Source organism: Phoenix dactylifera, chromosome 11 (assembly GCF_051530095.1).
Source record: "Phoenix dactylifera cultivar Ajwa chromosome 11, Ajwa_hap1_PhDact_Kaust_v1.1, whole genome shotgun sequence".
NCBI lineage: Eukaryota > Viridiplantae > Streptophyta > Magnoliopsida > Arecales > Arecaceae > Phoenix > Phoenix dactylifera.
In genome coordinates this window covers 4138618-4156883 of record NC_143200.1, presented here as the reverse complement: position 1 = coordinate 4156883, position 18266 = coordinate 4138618, and the positions used below count along the sequence as shown (strand labels likewise).

Below are 18266 nucleotides of genomic sequence, written 5' to 3'. Positions count from 1 at the left end.
AATGAGTTGTCTATACTATTTCTATGTTGTAATGCCTAAAAGATATATGTTTAGAGTGGAACATATCTTTCTTTGTTTACATTTTTTATCATATATTTGATAGGGTAGCTACGTATATGATACGTTCGGTTGTTTATATATGATACACTCACTTATGATTACTAATGCATAAAAAGTTTAGGATGAATGATCACATTTGAAATCACATAGCTGATAGCAGGATTATTCATGTTTTCTCTCTCTATTTGTAGGATTTCTGAAAGTAAAATGCTATAAGTCCTTTGTTTTATGATGACAATTTACCATATTGCAGCTTTTAGCCTGTGAATCTTATATTTAAGCTATAAGTTTTGATTTATGAGATAATTTACTGTTTTTAGCATAAAAAAGTAAATGATTGATGTTAAATCTTATCTATTTAGCAGCTTCTTTTTTGTAGCTTACTGTTATAGCTATGGATTTTTTTTTTGCCGTAACTGAAGTTCCTATATCTATTTAAGATCGATTTTAATAACGTTAACGTTTTGTGAATAAATAGTGTAATTTACTCTCCCGCCGTAACTGCAAAAATCTTTCTTAGCTTTTATTGCTAATGATAGAAGAATTGTCTTTGTCGCCTTTGTATTGGAATTGAAGTATTTCCACATCAAAGAGTGTAGGCTAAATAATGGTATAATTTTGTCTAATTTATTTTTATATGTTTATGTTCAAGCTGTAAGTCACATATGTTGAAATAATTTGATGATGCAAGCAATAGAGCTCATATTGTTCACCCACATAATTAGTAAATAAGATTTGATTTCTCATGTAGCCCATATTACTCTGGAATATAACCCTCATGAAGGCATCAAACTATTTCCAACAATTAGAAACATTGAAAAGGATAAAAGTAGAGAGAGAGGGAGGAGGGAGGAGGGAATACTAGTTTATTTGTCCTCTATCCAAATACAGAATAGCATTAGTAATGCATAGGATTTTCCTCCTATAGGATTTTCAGTGCTTAGATCCTTTTATGAATTTTACCCTAAGATTATAAGGGTTTTTTTTTTTGTATGAATACCCTCATAAATATTGAATTTTGCATGGATACTCTTCTAAAATTAATATTTACACGTATGCCCTCGCAAAACACTTCTTTTGCTATTTTACCTTTTTTTTATTTTTATTTTTGCATATGTATCCACACTATTTAATAACGTTAAAAAATTAACGGTTTCAAATTAAAATAACTAAAATACCGTTAATGGGTAGATATGCAAATAGATCACGATCCCGATAGCAGGAAAGAAGATCGGGACAATAATGTAATTTTAAAATTTTATTTTATTTTAATTAATATAAATTTGATTTTTTTAATATCGTTAGAATAACCGTTAAATTAGAAATATATGTACAATAATAGAATTTTATGAGGGTATGCAGGTAAATATTAATTTTGGATTAGGCCCTTAATCAGTTCCGCTGGTATATCTTACCCATCTCGCTCTCCATTCCTGGATCTAGAAGCGGTAAGCCGGTAATCCCTGCACCCTTTCCTTCTCCTTCTTCGCACTCTCCAGAGGACAAGAAGAGGCAAAAGGGATCGAAAGAAGAAAGAAAGAAAGAAAACAAAGGAGGACCTCCGAAAACCCTAAAGCTATGGCGGAGCTCCTCCCTCCCCGATCGGCAACGGATCTCTTCGGCGATCCCATCGAATCCCAGCCCCTCTGGTTCAAGGCCTCCTCCTTCCACCGCCCGGACTTCGACCCAGAGTCCTACATCGCCGACCTCCGCTCCTTCGTCCCCCTCGAGAGCCTTGCCGCCGAGCTCCGCGCCCACCTCTCCTCCCTTAAGGCCGAGCTCGTCGACCTCATCAACCGCGACTACGCCGACTTCGTCAGCCTCAGCACCCGCCTCGTCGATGTCGACTCCGCCGTCGCCCGCATGCGCGCCCCCCTCGCTGAGTTCCGCGACAAGGTCGCCGCCTTCCGTGCCGTCGTCGACTCCTCCCTCTCCAACCTCCGCAGCGGCCTCCGCCAGCGCGCCGAGGCCTCCGCCGCCCGCGAGATCCTCGAGCTGCTGCTTGACACCTTCCATGTCGTCTCCAAGGTTCCTGCATCTGAAAAGCCTTTAGCGTGCTCTTGCTTCGGAGTACCTATAATGTATTCTTATGCATTTTGGTTCTAGGGTTTCGTAGAGAGAAATTGGTGGCCGAAATATGCCGTTTCTCTGATCGAAGGAGCAATCTTTCTAGCTTGGTCGACCTAATTTTGATGTGGATCCTGTGATCTGAGCCAAAATCCTAGGTCTTTCTTTTCAATTTGACAGAAAAGCCCCGTTACCAGTTCACTTTGAACTAAACATAGGTTCCAGTTGTGCACTTACTCTCACACTTAATTATTTACTCTCCCCATAATCTGTCGCTGGTAATTGGATCCATTTCTGGGTTGCGTTTTGCCAGACAAATGAATGAATAGTTTTATAATGCTTTTTATTCAGTTTGTGGTCAATAATATAAATTCCATCATCTGCCATTCCATTTTTCAGCAATTGTTTCCTTGTTGCTTATAACTGGAAAATAAGGTGACGAAATTTGTAAACTGACTTTGTCTTCCAAATTTCTTATACCATTTCGTTTCATCTCAATCTTAGAGTTTCTTTTCACATTGTTCAATCTTGAAATTTCATTTTCTTATGAAATTTCAAGATTAGAGAAGTGTGTTTTCTTATTTGATCGTACCACCTTATAAGATCTGTATGCTTTATTTATGTTCTGTCAACAGAGTTTGGGCCCTTTGGAATGCTTATAGCTCTGGTATGATTATTGATCAATTGTTCATTGAATGATGCAGAATTTTCTGATTTAACCTTTTTCTGCAGGTGGAGAAACTCATCAAGGAATTACCAACTACAGCGTCTGATTTGTCAAGTGCAGACATAGCATCTATAGAGAAGAACTCTCCAAACAGTGGAAATTCCTTGCAACACATAGAAAGTGGGGCAAATCTCAGAGAGACTCAAAGCATTCTTTTGGAAAGAATTGCTAGTGAGATGAATCGGCTTAAATTCTATATTACTAATGCAAAGGTCGACTTCACTTACCCAGAATTATTACTGTACTCTATCATATATTAGTTCTTTTTGTCATTGTTAATTTGTTAGAAATGTTCTTTTGTAATAATTAAGCATTGGTTTGTGTTTCATATGTATTTTTGCACTATTTAAGGGCCTGTTGATAAAAGAGAAAAACCGCAACTACAAAGTAAGGGCTGCAAATGAAACATATTATTGATTGGTTGTATGCATTATCATGTTTGACCAGTCTTCTGTTGACATATATTAGTGTAGACATGGTTGTCAATTTGATATCATATTTGCTGTCCATATCTGGTGTAATACGTATTGGAGATAATCACACACACCAAGGATCACTGTCTCGGTATCGGCTCCCGTATCGATACCATTCTATTACAGTATTCATATACAAAATGGTACGAGATAGCGAGGCATAGCGAGTGTTGGTATATTACGGACTGCATGCCGATTCGGTATCAATATGGTATGGTATGTCCGGTACAATACAATACCAACCGGAACGGTAAAACTTGACATACACAAACACACATATATTAGAAATGTTCACGGAAGAGAGGAAGGTGTAGATTAGATAGCATTTTGTCTCTATTGGATACGTTCATGTTTGTGGCTTCTAGCTTATAGACAGTTCTAAATTTGGATGGTAAAAAGGTATAGGGAAGTCAATAGTGAACCATGAAGCACTAAATCCTAGTTATCAGGAAAGTCTATTCGGTACCATTGAATATGTAAGGGTAGTAAATCCTCCCTTTTTTATTTTTTTTTAGAGGGCAAGGTAGTTTTCTTGGTTGTACTATTTTTTCTCAATATATTTAGGCCTCGTTTGGCAAAGCTTTTAGGTAGCTAGAAAGTATTTTCTAACTCTTCAAAAGCACTTTTAGATAATATAGCGGTGTTTGGTCAAAAAAAAATCAGAAGCTATTTTAGCTTTGCTCGAAAGCTGAAAAGGTCTACTTGGGATGAGCTCTGTTTTGGAGCTTCTCTTCAAAAGTGCTTTTTGGCGGATGTCTGGAAGCAGTTTTAGTTTTATTGAAATTTTCATAGTGGCCAAAATGCCCACGAACAAATGTATACTTGATTGATATTCTGTTATATTATATTGTATCATATCTTTTCATATTATATTATTATACTATATTGTATAATATTACTTTATGTTATAATTATAATAATATTATATTATAACATAATATTATATTACGCTATAATAATATACTATGTAATATTATTATGTAATAATATTATTATATGACATTATTGCATTACATTGTAATAATGTTATACTTGCAATAGTACATTACTATATCATATCATATCACATCATATTAGGTTATATTATTATGCTATAGTATACAATATTATATTACGCTATATTATATTATATTCCAAAAATATATCACAATATATTACATTACAATAATATGGTACAATGTGATAATGTTTTAATATGTAATCATATGTAATATTACATTGTGTTATACTCTATTGTACAATATTATATAATATTCTTTTTGTTATACCAAACTTTATCGGTGGTTACCAAACATATATTAAAGTTTCACAATATTTCAGAAATGTAGTTACCAAATAACAAATAATTTTTTCTCAAAGCTCTACTTTCAAAAGTTCCAAAAGCTCTACTATCAACAACAATCTCAAACAAGGCCTTAACTCTGCTCGAAGGAATTTGGCCTTAGCATTGCACACATGCTTTCTATGTTGCTTCTATTCTAGCTTGTGTACTAAATATTTTTATAATTTGCTCTTCTGTCATTGAAAAATGGATTTTCTCAACCATCTTCTTTCGGAAAAACTTATGCATTTTCTTATTTGTATTTTAAATTATGGCAGTACAGAACCTCCCCTTCATTGAGAACATGGAGAAGAGGATCCAGAATGCTACATTATTATTGGATGATAGCTTAGGTCATTGTTTTGTGGATAGCCTAGAGCATCGAGATGCAAATGCAATCTACAACTGCTTACGTGCATATGCTGCAATTGATAACACCTCAGCAGCTGAGGAGCATTTTCGCACAACTATCGTGTCTCCCTTGATTCACAAAATTATTCCCTATAGCCACTCTCAGGTGGTTGGTTCGTCAGATGGACTTCAGGAGGATTATCACAATATAATGCAATGCATTGAGAAGGATTGCAAATTTATACTGGAAATATCATCATCAGGTTTTATCAACATCTTCTTCATCATCTTTTTCAGCACTCTTCGCAATTTTTTCCAGCATATTTATGTTTTTTCTCATGTTAAGAGTGCATTGCTGCTATCATCTCATTCAGTTTTTGCTGTGATTTCAGCAAATTCAGGTTTACATGTTTTTGATTTCCTTGCAAATTCCATACTTAAGGAGGTCCTTTTTGCTATTCAAAAGGGGAAACCCAGGGCATTCTCTCCTGGAAGACCTACAGAGTTTCTAAAGAACTATAAATCAAGCTTGGGTTTCCTCACATTTCTTGAAGGTATTGCCAGCTACTATTTGCAACTTTAGCTTGTGAGAATAAGACTATATGGATATCTTAAAATCTCCAAGTTTATGAAATACAGACACCTGTTTGTGGATGAGTTTGGAAGTTACTCTTGAAGTATATGTTTTTATGAGCAAGCTCTTTAGCTAAAGTGATTGCATTCAAACATGGTTGTCCTGTTGCCTTCGTTCTTTCTTTCTTTCTTTTTATTTGACATTGTTTTTTTGGCATCTCATTTAGTTAGGCAGATGGATTTAGATGACTATAATGTCTGTCTGTCTGGTTCTTTCGGCATGTCTATTTGTCTTTCTCTCTGTGTGGTGCCGTGGATGCACGTGAGGGTGAGTTGGTGGGTCTCATCCCTTTTCCCCTCCCTCTTTCCCTTCCCCCCCATTGTCTCTCTCACGAGCAAGATATATTTACACTTGTTTGAGGAATAATGTATGATGAAAAAATATGATGTTTCATATTAACTTATTGTTAGAAAATTATAATTTACAGATCTTTTCTAACTGGAATTCCAGAATTCTTGTCTGCTGCACATTTTTAGGTTAGTTTGCTTGCAGTACTTATTGACCATATTTCCCATATGCAAGGTTACTGTCCATCCAGATCTGCAGTGGCAAAATTCCGATCAGAGGCTGTTTATGTGGACTACATGAAACAGTGGAATGTTGGGGTCTATTTCTCACTAAGGTATTTTATTTAAGTTGTGATGACTTATATATTCAAGTTCTTTTCATTGCTTTGAGTTGCATTACAACTAGTGTTTCAACTAATTCAGATTTCAAGAGATTGCTGGTGCCCTGGATTCTGCTTTAATGGTTGCTACAATTACCCCAGCTGAAAACTTGCATGGTAATCAAGGGAAACACCAGAAACTGGCATTGAAGCAAAGTGTGACATTGCTGGAAAGCTTGAGAGCCTGCTGGGGTGATGATGTTCTTGTTCTTTCTTACTCTGATAAGTTCCTTCGGTTATCTTTGCAGCTTATCTCTAGGTCAGCATACCCAAGAGCAACTTATATATATATATAAAGTGTTTGGCTGTATGTCAATTTCTTATATACTTTTTTTTTTTGACATGAAAACAGATACTCAACTTGGTTGTCATCTGGTCTACTTGCTCGCAAGGCACATGGTGCTAGCTCAAACCCCACACCAAACTCTGAGTGGGCTATATCTGCACATGTGGAAGATTTTGTTTATGTATGATCTGGTTTGCGCCTCCTAGCTGAATGATTTCTTGCCATTTTCTCATAGAAGATGTGCACTTTTGTTCTATATGAACTTTTCTTTCAGTTTTATTTTTAATTTAAATACTATAAGCTATTGCAGATGGCAATTCACTTCTCATTCTATCATTTTCTTTGGTGTGAAAATGAGAATGATTCACTGTATAACTTCAAAACACTCTGATTCTAAATAAATTGGAGTTATATCTCTTTACAGGTTGAACTAGATATGTGCTACTAAACACTATTCATCATCTTGAACTAGAAGTGCTGTGCTGTCGTGTCCTTAATCCATAACTTGACATGATCATCATTTAAAGTTTTATTTTTTACTCACTCTGTATGCTAATATAACCATAACCATCAAGTTTTGTCAAAATTATCGGAGTCAAACCTATGAATTTACATTCACCAAGTTTTCCTATTTAGGGTTGCTTTTCATGTTATTTAAATCATTTTCATATCCTAAATATAGGGTTACTTCCAGACTTAATTTGTTGTGAGACATTAAAATATAAAGTCAACCTAAAAAATACAGGAAATAATGGAACTCATAAAAAATCAGTAAAAAAAATGAAAATTGTTTTATCACCTGTAAGAATGTCTTATCTGGACCAAATCATCAAAGGCATTGCAGAGTAAAGAAAAGAAGAGATATTAAAAATTACTGCTATATCTAGAGGAAATTAAAGAACATATAATTCTAATTTTGACTTGCATGAAGTATTATAGGCATATATACATTATATGCATGTGATGGATGCTTCTTTTGCTTTATACAATATGTAGAAACTGTTGATTTGTTATTTATTTGCTCATTTGACTAGACTATCTTAATGCTTTTGTGAACTTTGAGAAACCTCCTTGATCGGAAGATAGATAGGAGTGAAAGATATCTTTTTGAAGAAGTTGATTCATAGAGTGGATGCCACATGGCTAGGACACTTAAATAGATACTCACATGGCGCATAATGTGTCATCAAAAGGGTTAATGGTCGGTCAGCTGTGGAGATATGGATGAAGTTTCATTAGACAAATGCTTATGTAGGATTTATAGCTAAATATGTATGATATGTAATAAAGTGATTTCACAAAACTGTTGAGATGAATTGGGAAGGAAATTTCCTTGCTTTATTATTGACATTCTAGTCTACATTCATAGAGTTGTAGTGGTGCCATAAGATCTAATGTAGGTAAGGCTGATGGATTTAGACGTTGGAAGGTTTACTTCTATTGGGAAAATATTTTTCTATGGTGATCTTTAAGAGAATTTATTTGTAGAGGAGACATGCCTCCAACCTTCTCCTCAGGAAGAAATCAAGAATAAAGATAGATTTACAATGGGGAACAAGAATATAGGACAAGAGGAAAAGAGACAAGTAGTGATAAGAGGATAAGGGATAGATATCAATCAATATTATTTCCATTCATTAATTTATGAATTTTAGGACCTTAATAGAATCCTGCAGGCTGCAGCAATTAGTCTATGCAAGGCTTGCCATCATATCGATACCATGCTGATACAGTCTTGGCATGCCTGGTACAAGGATCAATTTGGTGTATCGAGACTCGATACACCCTCCATATTGAGTCTCTTTTCGGTACCGATACAACATATTATACCTGGTACAGGGTGGTATGCATCGGTACGGTGATACTTGAGTCTACGTCAAGTTCAACACAAGTTTAAGACATAAGGGCTTCTCTAATCCATTTTCAACCTCATAGAATGCTGCAAAAGACAAAAAAAAAGTGATGAGAGTAGCTAAGATAGATATCAAACATCATTATTTCCATTAAATAACTTATGGACCTTAATAGAATGCTACAATTAGTCTAAGTCATGTTCAACACCAGTTTAAGACTTTTGGGCTTCTCTAATCGATTTTTGACTATTTCATGATGTTGTTTTACACTAATCCTATTTAAAACTGAGCTAAATCAAAGTAGTTTTAAATTGATTATGGCTCTCAACAATATTTTTAACTAAATACATAACAAAGCCTAGCTATTTAAAAGACGTTGCAGAAGTTGCAGACTGAAACTGGTTGAAAAAAACCGAAAGCTTGGGTCAGCTTGAAAATACTTTTGGCCAAAACTGATATTCTTGGGCCAAATTATCTTGGTTTTGGCTAGAATTTTTGACCATCATTTTGATGAGTGCTTTAGAGTTGTTCAGATCATTGCTCTGATGACAAGTTAATATGTTTTTAAGCTCGAGAATATATCGATAAGGGAAATAAAACAAAACCAAGAAGGTATAGGCGTCAAGACTAAAGAAAAGAGAATGAAGTTGTATCTGATGATCCTAAGAAATGTCTCAAAGTTCTTCTAAATCTGCGTGAACAAGATAGGAATCGAAAATACATGAAAATTGTTGGGTATGATTTGAAAAAGGAAAGTGGGAGTAATGGGATTGCCATGCTTAAATTTGGAAAGATAGTATATGAATTCCTATTCAATGCTGTCCATCTTGAATCCATATCTGTATATAAACATTGACTAGAGTTCATAATCTTAGTTTGTGTTATATGTCTTGTGCATCTTGCTACAGTTATGTATATTTCTGAAAATAAATGTTCAAGGCGCTTTTCTATTTTCAGGTAATGCATGATGTAAATTTTCTGGTTGGTGAGCTTTCTGGTGACTATCTTGGACATGTACTTCAACTTCTTGAGTCCTGCTCAGCCGACTTACTTGATCTTGTAAAACAAAGCATTTTGCAAGCTGGAAAATCTTTGGAGGATTTGTTACCTCTTGTAATGGATACAGTGATCGAGGCCATTGTTGAGAAATCTATCGAGGCAAGCAGTGACATTGCTCTTTTTCTTAACAGATTGCATTGCAATTTTTCCTTTATCCTTTCCAAGTTTTACTTTGATATACATTTGATCATCATGTAATAAGATTTGCGAGTCCGATCTCTGCTCAAATACAAATTTAAAGTTTTTATTGTAACTCTTGTAGCCTTTAAGGTAAACAACTATTTGCTACTTAAGGAATTTAGTGTAATGCTTATAAAATTGGTTGATAATAATCCATGTAGTAAGACTACAATATACACGAATATATGTACATATGCATGCATATGTGCACATACACTGGTAAGTATGCTGAATGACAATGAGATGGGTCCAACTGTAGGCTAGAAGGAGATTGCATGTTATATAAGTTATGAATTTTGATAGTATCCTGAGTCGCTTTAAGAATAATCTGAGGGATAGATGTAGGAGATCCATTTTTTAGTGATGGGTCTACAAATTTGTCAGATCTACTTGGTATCAAAACTATCATAACCTGAATTATTGGCAAATGATTCCATAATTTTGTTCATATATGATTTATTTATGAGATTCAGATGTTGGCTTAGTGAATATCTGGGTCAAGCTTAGCCGTTTATTCAACATGGGTTTAGTCAACCCTCTGTAAAAGAAAGTTATAGCTTGTTTATAGACCACATTAATTTGGGCCTGCATTTTGGCTTAGGTGAAATTGCTTCTGCCATAGAAATTCATCCAAACTCTTAAACAGATCATTTGGACCGTTGTCCGATGCATGAGTCTAAGAGTAAGGATCATTTGTTTCACTGTTATGTTGGTTTTCCATTGGTGTTCGGACACAAGATATTTCATGTTACCCTTTGTTGAGAAATTCAACTGGACTTCATGTTAGTTTGGATGGTAATATGGTTTTGATATGTATGGTAAGTATAAGGCTTTAGAACCAAACATGATCTGCTTGATGTATAGAATGTTATAGTGTGAAATGGGCTTAGTTAACTTACTGAGACATGGCCTTATATCAAGATTATTTCTTTTTTCAAAAAAAAAAAGCTACATGAACATCAAAGAGTGTTGCCTACCAAATGGCAAGGGTAGACATTGATGCATGAATTTGACCAAATTCTTGATTAGGTGAAATGGACTCCGTAACATTTTGCTTATGCATGTGGTTTCTTCTAGATAAACCATTAAGTCAAATTATTTTAATGAAGTTATAAGGGAGGATGAGTAGAGTAAGGTGGTTGTTGTTGTTGTTAATGATCTCTAACAAGTTATTTCGATGTCAGGAAGAACCATTAAGATGTTTTTCTTACAAATATGAAACATTTTGATGAAGATGAGAAATCTAGGCATGCCTTAGTTAACTTGAGAAAGCATCTAATTTAAATGTTCTGAAAACTGATATACTGGTGCCTGCATAAAACTAGGAGCCATAAGTCCATTATAAATCAGTTCAAATAACAGACAGGAAGCATCTTTATTAATCTGCCGAAAAAAGAACTCTTGCAAGAACTGAGCAATATAAGCTTCATGTAAACCATTGTAGATAACACAAATTCTGGATAAGTTCGCTTGGCTAGTCCAGGCCATGTAACGTCCCCCACTAATTTTGCCGGAGCATGTAGTCAAAAGAAAAAAAAAACAATTACTTGTGTCGAAATTCTATAGCAGTGACACAAATTTTACAAAAATCCATAAAAACCAACATACTCAGGAGAAAGCTGGCATACAAGGAAGAAATGTAAAAATTATAATCTGAAACTTATCATTTCTATGATTTACATGTTTTATAAAGGAAAGGAAGTTACGGTGTTTGGAGATGGAGAAGTGAGGAGAAACTGGTCTGGGAATTAGGCTAGAAAAGATGTATGATTTCAGTGGAAAATGAAGTATTTTATTTATTTTTCTTTTGAAAAAAGGGAACATGAGTGAAGAAGATGTTTTAGAGGGAATTGATGTGCATCTTGCGAGTCCAGATGTTAAATTGTGATGCATATTTCTATGGGTAGTTATTGAATTGGCAATCAGAAGCTTCTTGTTGTCGTTGCATATTGGCCTTTTATATTTGCCCCATGCCAATCTATAAAATCAGCATATTAACTGCAGTTACTATAAAGATCATATAATTGTGTGCCATTGGAATAGTCGTCATACTCCAATTGGTGTAATGCGGAGGTAGACAGGTCTGCCACATGCCATTTCGCATGTCCATCACCGGGAAAGGTTGATTAATATTAGAAAGGTTGATTAATATATACATGCACAGTTTCAGATATATGATTATTTCTGCCAGTATTAGTTAAGCATCAGCTTTTCCTTTTTTTGTGTGACCATCTCTCTTGTGGTTTGCTTGAACTTTCTTGCTGATTTCAGATGCCCTTAAAGAGGCTTCCATGTTATATCTCCAATTTCTGGTGGGACAAGTTCTATTTGTGCTAGAATGCGTAGTTTATTATGCTAATGCTAACTGTGTTTACAAAGCTGAGAAGCATGAATCTGTTGCTTTCTTAAGGTGTTCCCCAAAAATTCAGCTTTTATAGCTAAATCAAGTGAAATCAGATCATGTGGGAAGTCTGCAGTTACTGTTAACAATGTCTGACCATCTTTTTTAATTATTTACTCTGTCGTCAATTACTTCCACAGGACCTCAGGCAGCTGAAAGGAATCACAGCAACATATAGGATGACTAACAAACTTCCTGTGAGGCATTCTCCGTACGTGTCTGGGATTTTAAGGCCACTGAAGGTGTGTGGTCTTCACTTCTCTTGATTCATATAATGGTATATTTTGATTTTGTAATCAGAAACATTTCATCTTGAAATGTAGAACTGCAGCCTTATAATTAAAAGCACAAAACCCGCTCTTCATTCTTGTGCATGTATTTTGCATATCTTCTTTGCTGATCTTAGATATGCTGATATTACTTTTGTTTATGTTCTATTTTTATCTTCCTTATAAGGTTGCTATCTACTTTATTCCTTGCAAAAAAGAATTTAAACCAGAGATACATGTGGACTATTGATATCCTCTCTCTCTCTCCCTCTCCCTCTCTCCACACTATTCTCATAAAAAGAGTACTTGTTTCTTTCCTTTTTTCAGATCTTGATTGTACCATGTGATATTGACACTGTTGTGCACCATAGTTCAGTGAACCACAAGTAGATACCCCTGCAAGATTTGAAAACTTGGTTTCTTTACATGTTTCTTTACTCTGAGAAGGTGGACTCCTAGTGATAAAATGATAAACAGATTTGCTAGTTGCAGAGTACCTTGGGACCTTGTTCCTCTTATTCCAGAATTCTGATAGAGCTCGTGTTTAAACTTTGTTGTAATTTCAATGTTGTAGACTTGCTTAATATAGAGAATTCTTATTTCTGTCTTATAAGGTTATCCCTAATTATTGCATGAAACCATTTTTGCAGCCTTGTGGTTGAGATTAATTTTTGAGGCATTGCTTGAGCCACATTGACTTTCATGGAAATTTAAGTGTTTATCCCATCTTTTTTTTGGTTGTAGTTAGGGATGCAAATAGGTGGAACTGCTTGAATTATGCAGATTTTGGAAAAAGAGCTCTTGTTACTTTATTGTAATTAATGGGTGGTGCTAACTCATAATTTTGAAAGCTAATCTGATAAGAGCATGAGGTTGGATTAGTAAGTGCTCTAAATTCTTGTCAGCTCAACTCCTTTAGGCTTAAAAAGTTACTTTGTTGGGCTTAGGCCAATTTTGACCCAATGTGAAAACTTTTTGGTATGTGTTCATGTATGGGCTAACTGGGTACAGTAGTGTTTAGTAAATTCAATAAACACAACAGTCCTCTTCCTATGCTCTAATGTTCAAAGGTCTTGCCCCTCTGCTTCCAGGCAGTTCTAGGGGAAAATGGAAAACATGGTCTCTTTAGCCCCCTCCCCACTCATCCAACTAGATCCTCAAATCTTGTTGCTACATACATACCTAACAAGGCACTGAAAAACAGAACTAAAACCTAATAAAGATGTGATTAAAGCTTACCTCATCTCACAGACGACCAAAACTAGAATTTACTCAAATTAAGACATATAAATGTTCCCGAACTCTTGAATTGTCCTTATGGCTGGAACTATGATTCTGTATATTTCTCAATATTTGAGCTAATCCTTGTTGCACATTGCTAGCAAACTAGGGAGGTGTCTGAGCTAGAAAGCATGTGGTTTGGTTTTCCTTAAGTGGCCATACACATTGAACTAAGTTTTAAAGCTTCGGCCGAAGCTGATCTGCTGTGGCTGAAATGAATCAGTTCTGGCCTATACCAATATGAAACTGACCAAAATTTTTGGTTTCGATCAGCTTCGGCCAATTTTGGCCATAATTGACTAAACACTTTTTTTAAAAACTTTTGTTTCACTAGTAAAAATTTATAATGCTTTTAAAACTCATTAAAATAATTCAACCACACATTTACTATGGATCTAATGATCTAATTCATGCTATTTTCATCTAAACTTTGTAAGTGGGTAAGGTGCATTGTTGAAAAATGTTTTAAGTTACAAATAATGTTGCGATATATAGAAGAAATGATGTATGTTCATCTCTAGGAGCTTTTATTTGTCTTGGAGAGCGAGATATTTAAATAATTTTATGTTCTTGTGCACTTGTCTTGTTAGTTTATGCATGATTGAGTGACAGTTGTCATTCTACTTCGTAGAATGTACATTCATGTGTTATGATTAATGCATTAAGCTTCAACAGAACTCAATTTCAGTCTGAGACTAACTAAAACTATTTGAATTATGACTGTAAATAACTTAGAATACAATACAACTGTGTGACATAACTTGCCTTTGTCTTTTTTATTTTTTTGTTTTTTGAATTTTGATGCTTTCCATCTGAAATTCCAACTTCGAGTGAAACTACCAAAACCGCTGAAACTGATACTCTATCCAGGAGACTGAAACTGAAAGAGAAACTGATTTTTAAAAAACTACATAAAAGTAACAGATATCCATCAAGTTATGCTCCCAGGAAGACTCTATACTGAAGAGATCTCACGATTGTATATTTGTTATCTGTCCTCCCAATAGTAAACAAAACCACAAACTATACTTGGAAAAATAAACTCTCTCCTTTGGGTTTCATTCTCAAAGTGCAACTTTATAACAAAACAAAATCATGTCCTTGGGTGGTCGAGCCACATCTACTAGAAGGGAATAGTTTAATCAGTTTTTTTCCTGTTTAATGAAATATTATTAACTTGTCCATTCCAAGGGACAGGTACAAGCTCTACTGTAACATCTGAATGTGCTATTGATAACAATGGTGCTACATGAGAATTAGGCCTTTTCTAAGGGCATCATCAAAAGTTACATCACCTTAGTTTATCAGTATTAGTGAGAGTGATCTCTTTAGATAAAGTTTTGAGGGTTCTTTGGACCTCTGTTTCATGCATGGACGTCTTTTGAGTTATCCACCATGATTATATTGATAGAAGATTGCTATCTATATGATGCTGAATCAAGTTTTCTAGCTTCAACTTTGGTTTTGTAAGTGGTATCACAGAAAAACCAGTAAAAAATTTTCAGTAACATTTCTAGCACTGGAATGGCATGGATTCCGAAGATATGACAGCGATGCAGCTGCTATTTCCAGTTGTTTCAGTCATCAGTTACCAATAAACCGATTTTGTTTCTTTTTTCCCCCTAAAAACGCATTAACTAAATCTTGAACTATTTTAGTAGGTCAATGTTATTTGGGTAGAACTATTTGGGGCATTTCAGAGGGAGATGGAACAGAATTTTACTATGATTTGTACTTTTGTACTAGTTGGATACCCTGTATTGAAGTATAATGGGATTCATCATGTGTATTGAAGTAAACGGGGGTTTCATCATGAGTTACTGGAGATTTTGTCTAAGAATTTGCATAAATATTCAATCCCCCATTTTCCCAAAAAATGGAAAAAGAATCATATGTCTGATTAACCAAGAAAATGATCTAAGTTGCACACATGATGGATATAAAATATATTCTTATATTCCAATGATAACTTTTTGATTGCAGTGCATTGAAGAGTTTGCTTTTTCTCCCTTTAAGATTTTATACAGCATACTTACATTCTCATCCAACCAAAATTTTTACCTAACCATGAGTTATTATCAATTGTAGGCATTTCTTGATGGAGAGCATGTGGCATGCTTAACTCATGATGCAAGAAATGAACTACTCTATGGCACCACAAAAAGAATCACGAGTCGTTACTATGAACTGGCATCAGATCTCGTCAGCGTGGTAAGTAGCAAAGCCATTACAGTTTCAAATTCTTGAGTTATAACCTGTTCACATCAGTGAATATGCTTCGGTCGACCTTTTTCATAGGCAAGGAAAACAGAATCTTCACTGTTAAGATTACGGCAAGGTGCACAACGACGAGTTGGAGCAAGCTCCGATGCCTTGGACAACAATATATCTGATACAGAAAAGATCTGCATGCAGTTATTTCTCGACATTCAGGTACTTGAATACAGTTCTAATAAACTCTTCTGATTTGATTCCTTAAATGCTTCCCTTAGGATATAAACAAATGCAGAGATCTGGTAAACACATGCGAACTGTGAGAGTATTACCCAAACTAAAAGGGTATACCTTTTTCCTGCATTGGAATTTAATATTATAAGTCAAGATTGGTCTAATGGCAATCATAATAGTGATACATAGATTTCTTTATATGGCTGAATTTTCCCATCTATTCTATTGATGCATATTTTATGCTGCTATAGTGTGTTTTAATTCCCATGGCAGTGTTTTTTACTCATGACTTTGTTGACATCGATTAAGCAAAACTTGTTAGTTGGTTATGTTATTTGAGTTAATTATGTTATGTCGTAATACCATAGAAGCTATAGTGGCCTAACTATAAAATAGAAACCTTCAAGTTTTGTAAGTGCAAAACAAGGTCTCCTAACTTAGTCTGCATAGATTGTTTTCTTGTCCATTCTAAAATCAATCTTTTTGAAAGAACTGGGTCTAATAGGAATAACTCCACTTCTCCTTCTTGGTTTCATTGATACATTTTTTCAGATTCATGTGTTCATAAAGTTTTGATATTTTGATTATTTCTTTTAAAGTTAAGCATTTAAGAATATTTGGGGAGTAAGGAATATTTAATTGACGGGAAAAAGTTAAGATTTCAAAGTTATAGAATTTAAAATATTTGTTACGGGAGCTTAACTTATGATTTCTTCTTTTGTATGGAAGATATAATATTGCTAATTACTTAAATTAACACTATTGGTTTATCATAGACTGTTGAGGTAATTATGGCTTAGGGACTACATTTAAAAAGGTGATTCGTTGTTTGGCTATGAATTATGCTGTATGTCTCAAACCTTACCAAAATATTTAAGTAGATATTGCAATTTCAGTTGCTATGATTTTGTTAATTCTGCTATTTACAACTACTGCATTCATATCTTACAAGCTACAGAAAAAGGATTACGTACATGTATTTAAGCTATTCAGGGTGAAAATAAATGGTTATATTTTTGGTGCAAACTTTTATAAGATTGATTCTTACATAAATAAGTGGATCTTTAGAAGTTCATCATCAAGTTGCAATTTTGAAAATTGAAGCTTGATGTCATTAGATTTACCTCGACATTTTTTGAGAAGCTGGTGATGCACTAGTAAATCATGACAAGTTGGTTATTCTCATTATAGAAACAGAACCTATAAGTCTTTTAACTCTTTCTTTTCATTTGTAGGAATACGGGCGCAACCTTGCTGCAATTGGTATTAAAGCAGCTGATATTCCAGCCTACAGGTCCTTGTGGCAGTGTGTTGCTCCAGAAGATAAGCAAACACAGTTTGTTTTCTGAAGTAACCACATCGAGCTATATTTGGTATTCGTGTATTATTTTCCTGTTTTCTGTCATTTTCAAGAGGATCAACATTTTATTTAGCTCACTTTAACTTCTATCCATATGTTGGGTTGTTCATGCAGGTGCATGTCATAGAGATTCTGAGTAAAGCAACAGAAGGCCTGGATGATTCACCTACCATCAGGTGCTCCACAACTGTAAGGTTTCCATCTTCCACAGCAAAATTATTGGGGCTATGTGATCCCAGCAATTTGGATTCTGTGAACTCATTGAGTTTTCTATTGTTTGATATATGTCCATTCTGTTGATTTCCCCTCTCCCTATTCCAGACCCTGAGAGATGGGTGGTTTGGATTCAAAAGGATCTGAAAAGTGAGAATATAAACAGAGGATTTCTTGTTCAACTGAAGATGTTCTGGGTATTTGCAACATGTTTGTATAAATTAGATGCTTGGCAAACTGGTGATCCCTGGCTTCTGGACAGGTAGGGGTGATATAGAGGTAATACCATTGGGATGTTAATTTCTGGATAGGCTATTTGTGATGTCCTCATAAATTGCCTAAATCCTCGAGGAGATGAACTCAAAACTTGTTGCAGTTGCTCGTCATTTTTCAAATAGATTAAGTCAGATGAGCACAATTTGTCGTCTCTCTTACAAATTTTAAGATTAACTAAAGCTTTCCCAGAATTTATACCTCGTCTCCACCTTCCTGTGAGCAAGAATGAGGAACGCGATTCCTTCTCATTATTCTATTTGTTTGAAGTAGGGGCGCACGTAGGCTTACGTCAACCCGAGTACCGAACCAAATCATCTTTATTGAGTTGGTTACAAGTTTT

The 18266-nt window shown here is 34.9% G+C and overlaps 1 protein-coding gene across 4 annotated transcripts; it reads left to right on the top strand.

Annotated features, from left to right (window-relative positions):
- Positions 1–1460: 1460 nt before the first annotated feature.
- Positions 1461–17832, top strand: LOC103710573 (oligomeric golgi complex subunit-like protein). 4 transcript variants are annotated; one of them, XR_003386349.4, is made up of 14 exons: positions 1496–2088; positions 2860–3066; positions 4932–5262; positions 5392–5553; positions 6156–6255; positions 6344–6559; positions 6653–6767; positions 9397–9597; positions 12220–12321; positions 15718–15840; positions 15928–16062; positions 17313–17427; positions 17552–17626; positions 17759–17832. XR_003386349.4 is itself a non-coding variant. In XM_008796350.6 (13 exons), exons 1-12 carry the CDS (start codon positions 1639–1641, stop codon positions 17424–17426), a joined length of 2256 nt encoding a protein of 751 aa, XP_008794572.3. In that variant the 5' UTR covers positions 1461–1638; the 3' UTR covers positions 17427–17450; positions 17552–17832. The 4 variants fall into 4 exon arrangements, 2 of the variants coding, with proteins under 2 accessions (XP_008794572.3, XP_008794573.3); XR_604649.6 differs by having other exon boundaries at positions 17313–17450; XM_008796350.6 differs by having other exon boundaries at positions 1461–2088; positions 17313–17450; positions 17552–17832.
- The last annotated feature ends 434 nt before the right edge of the window (positions 17833–18266 follow it).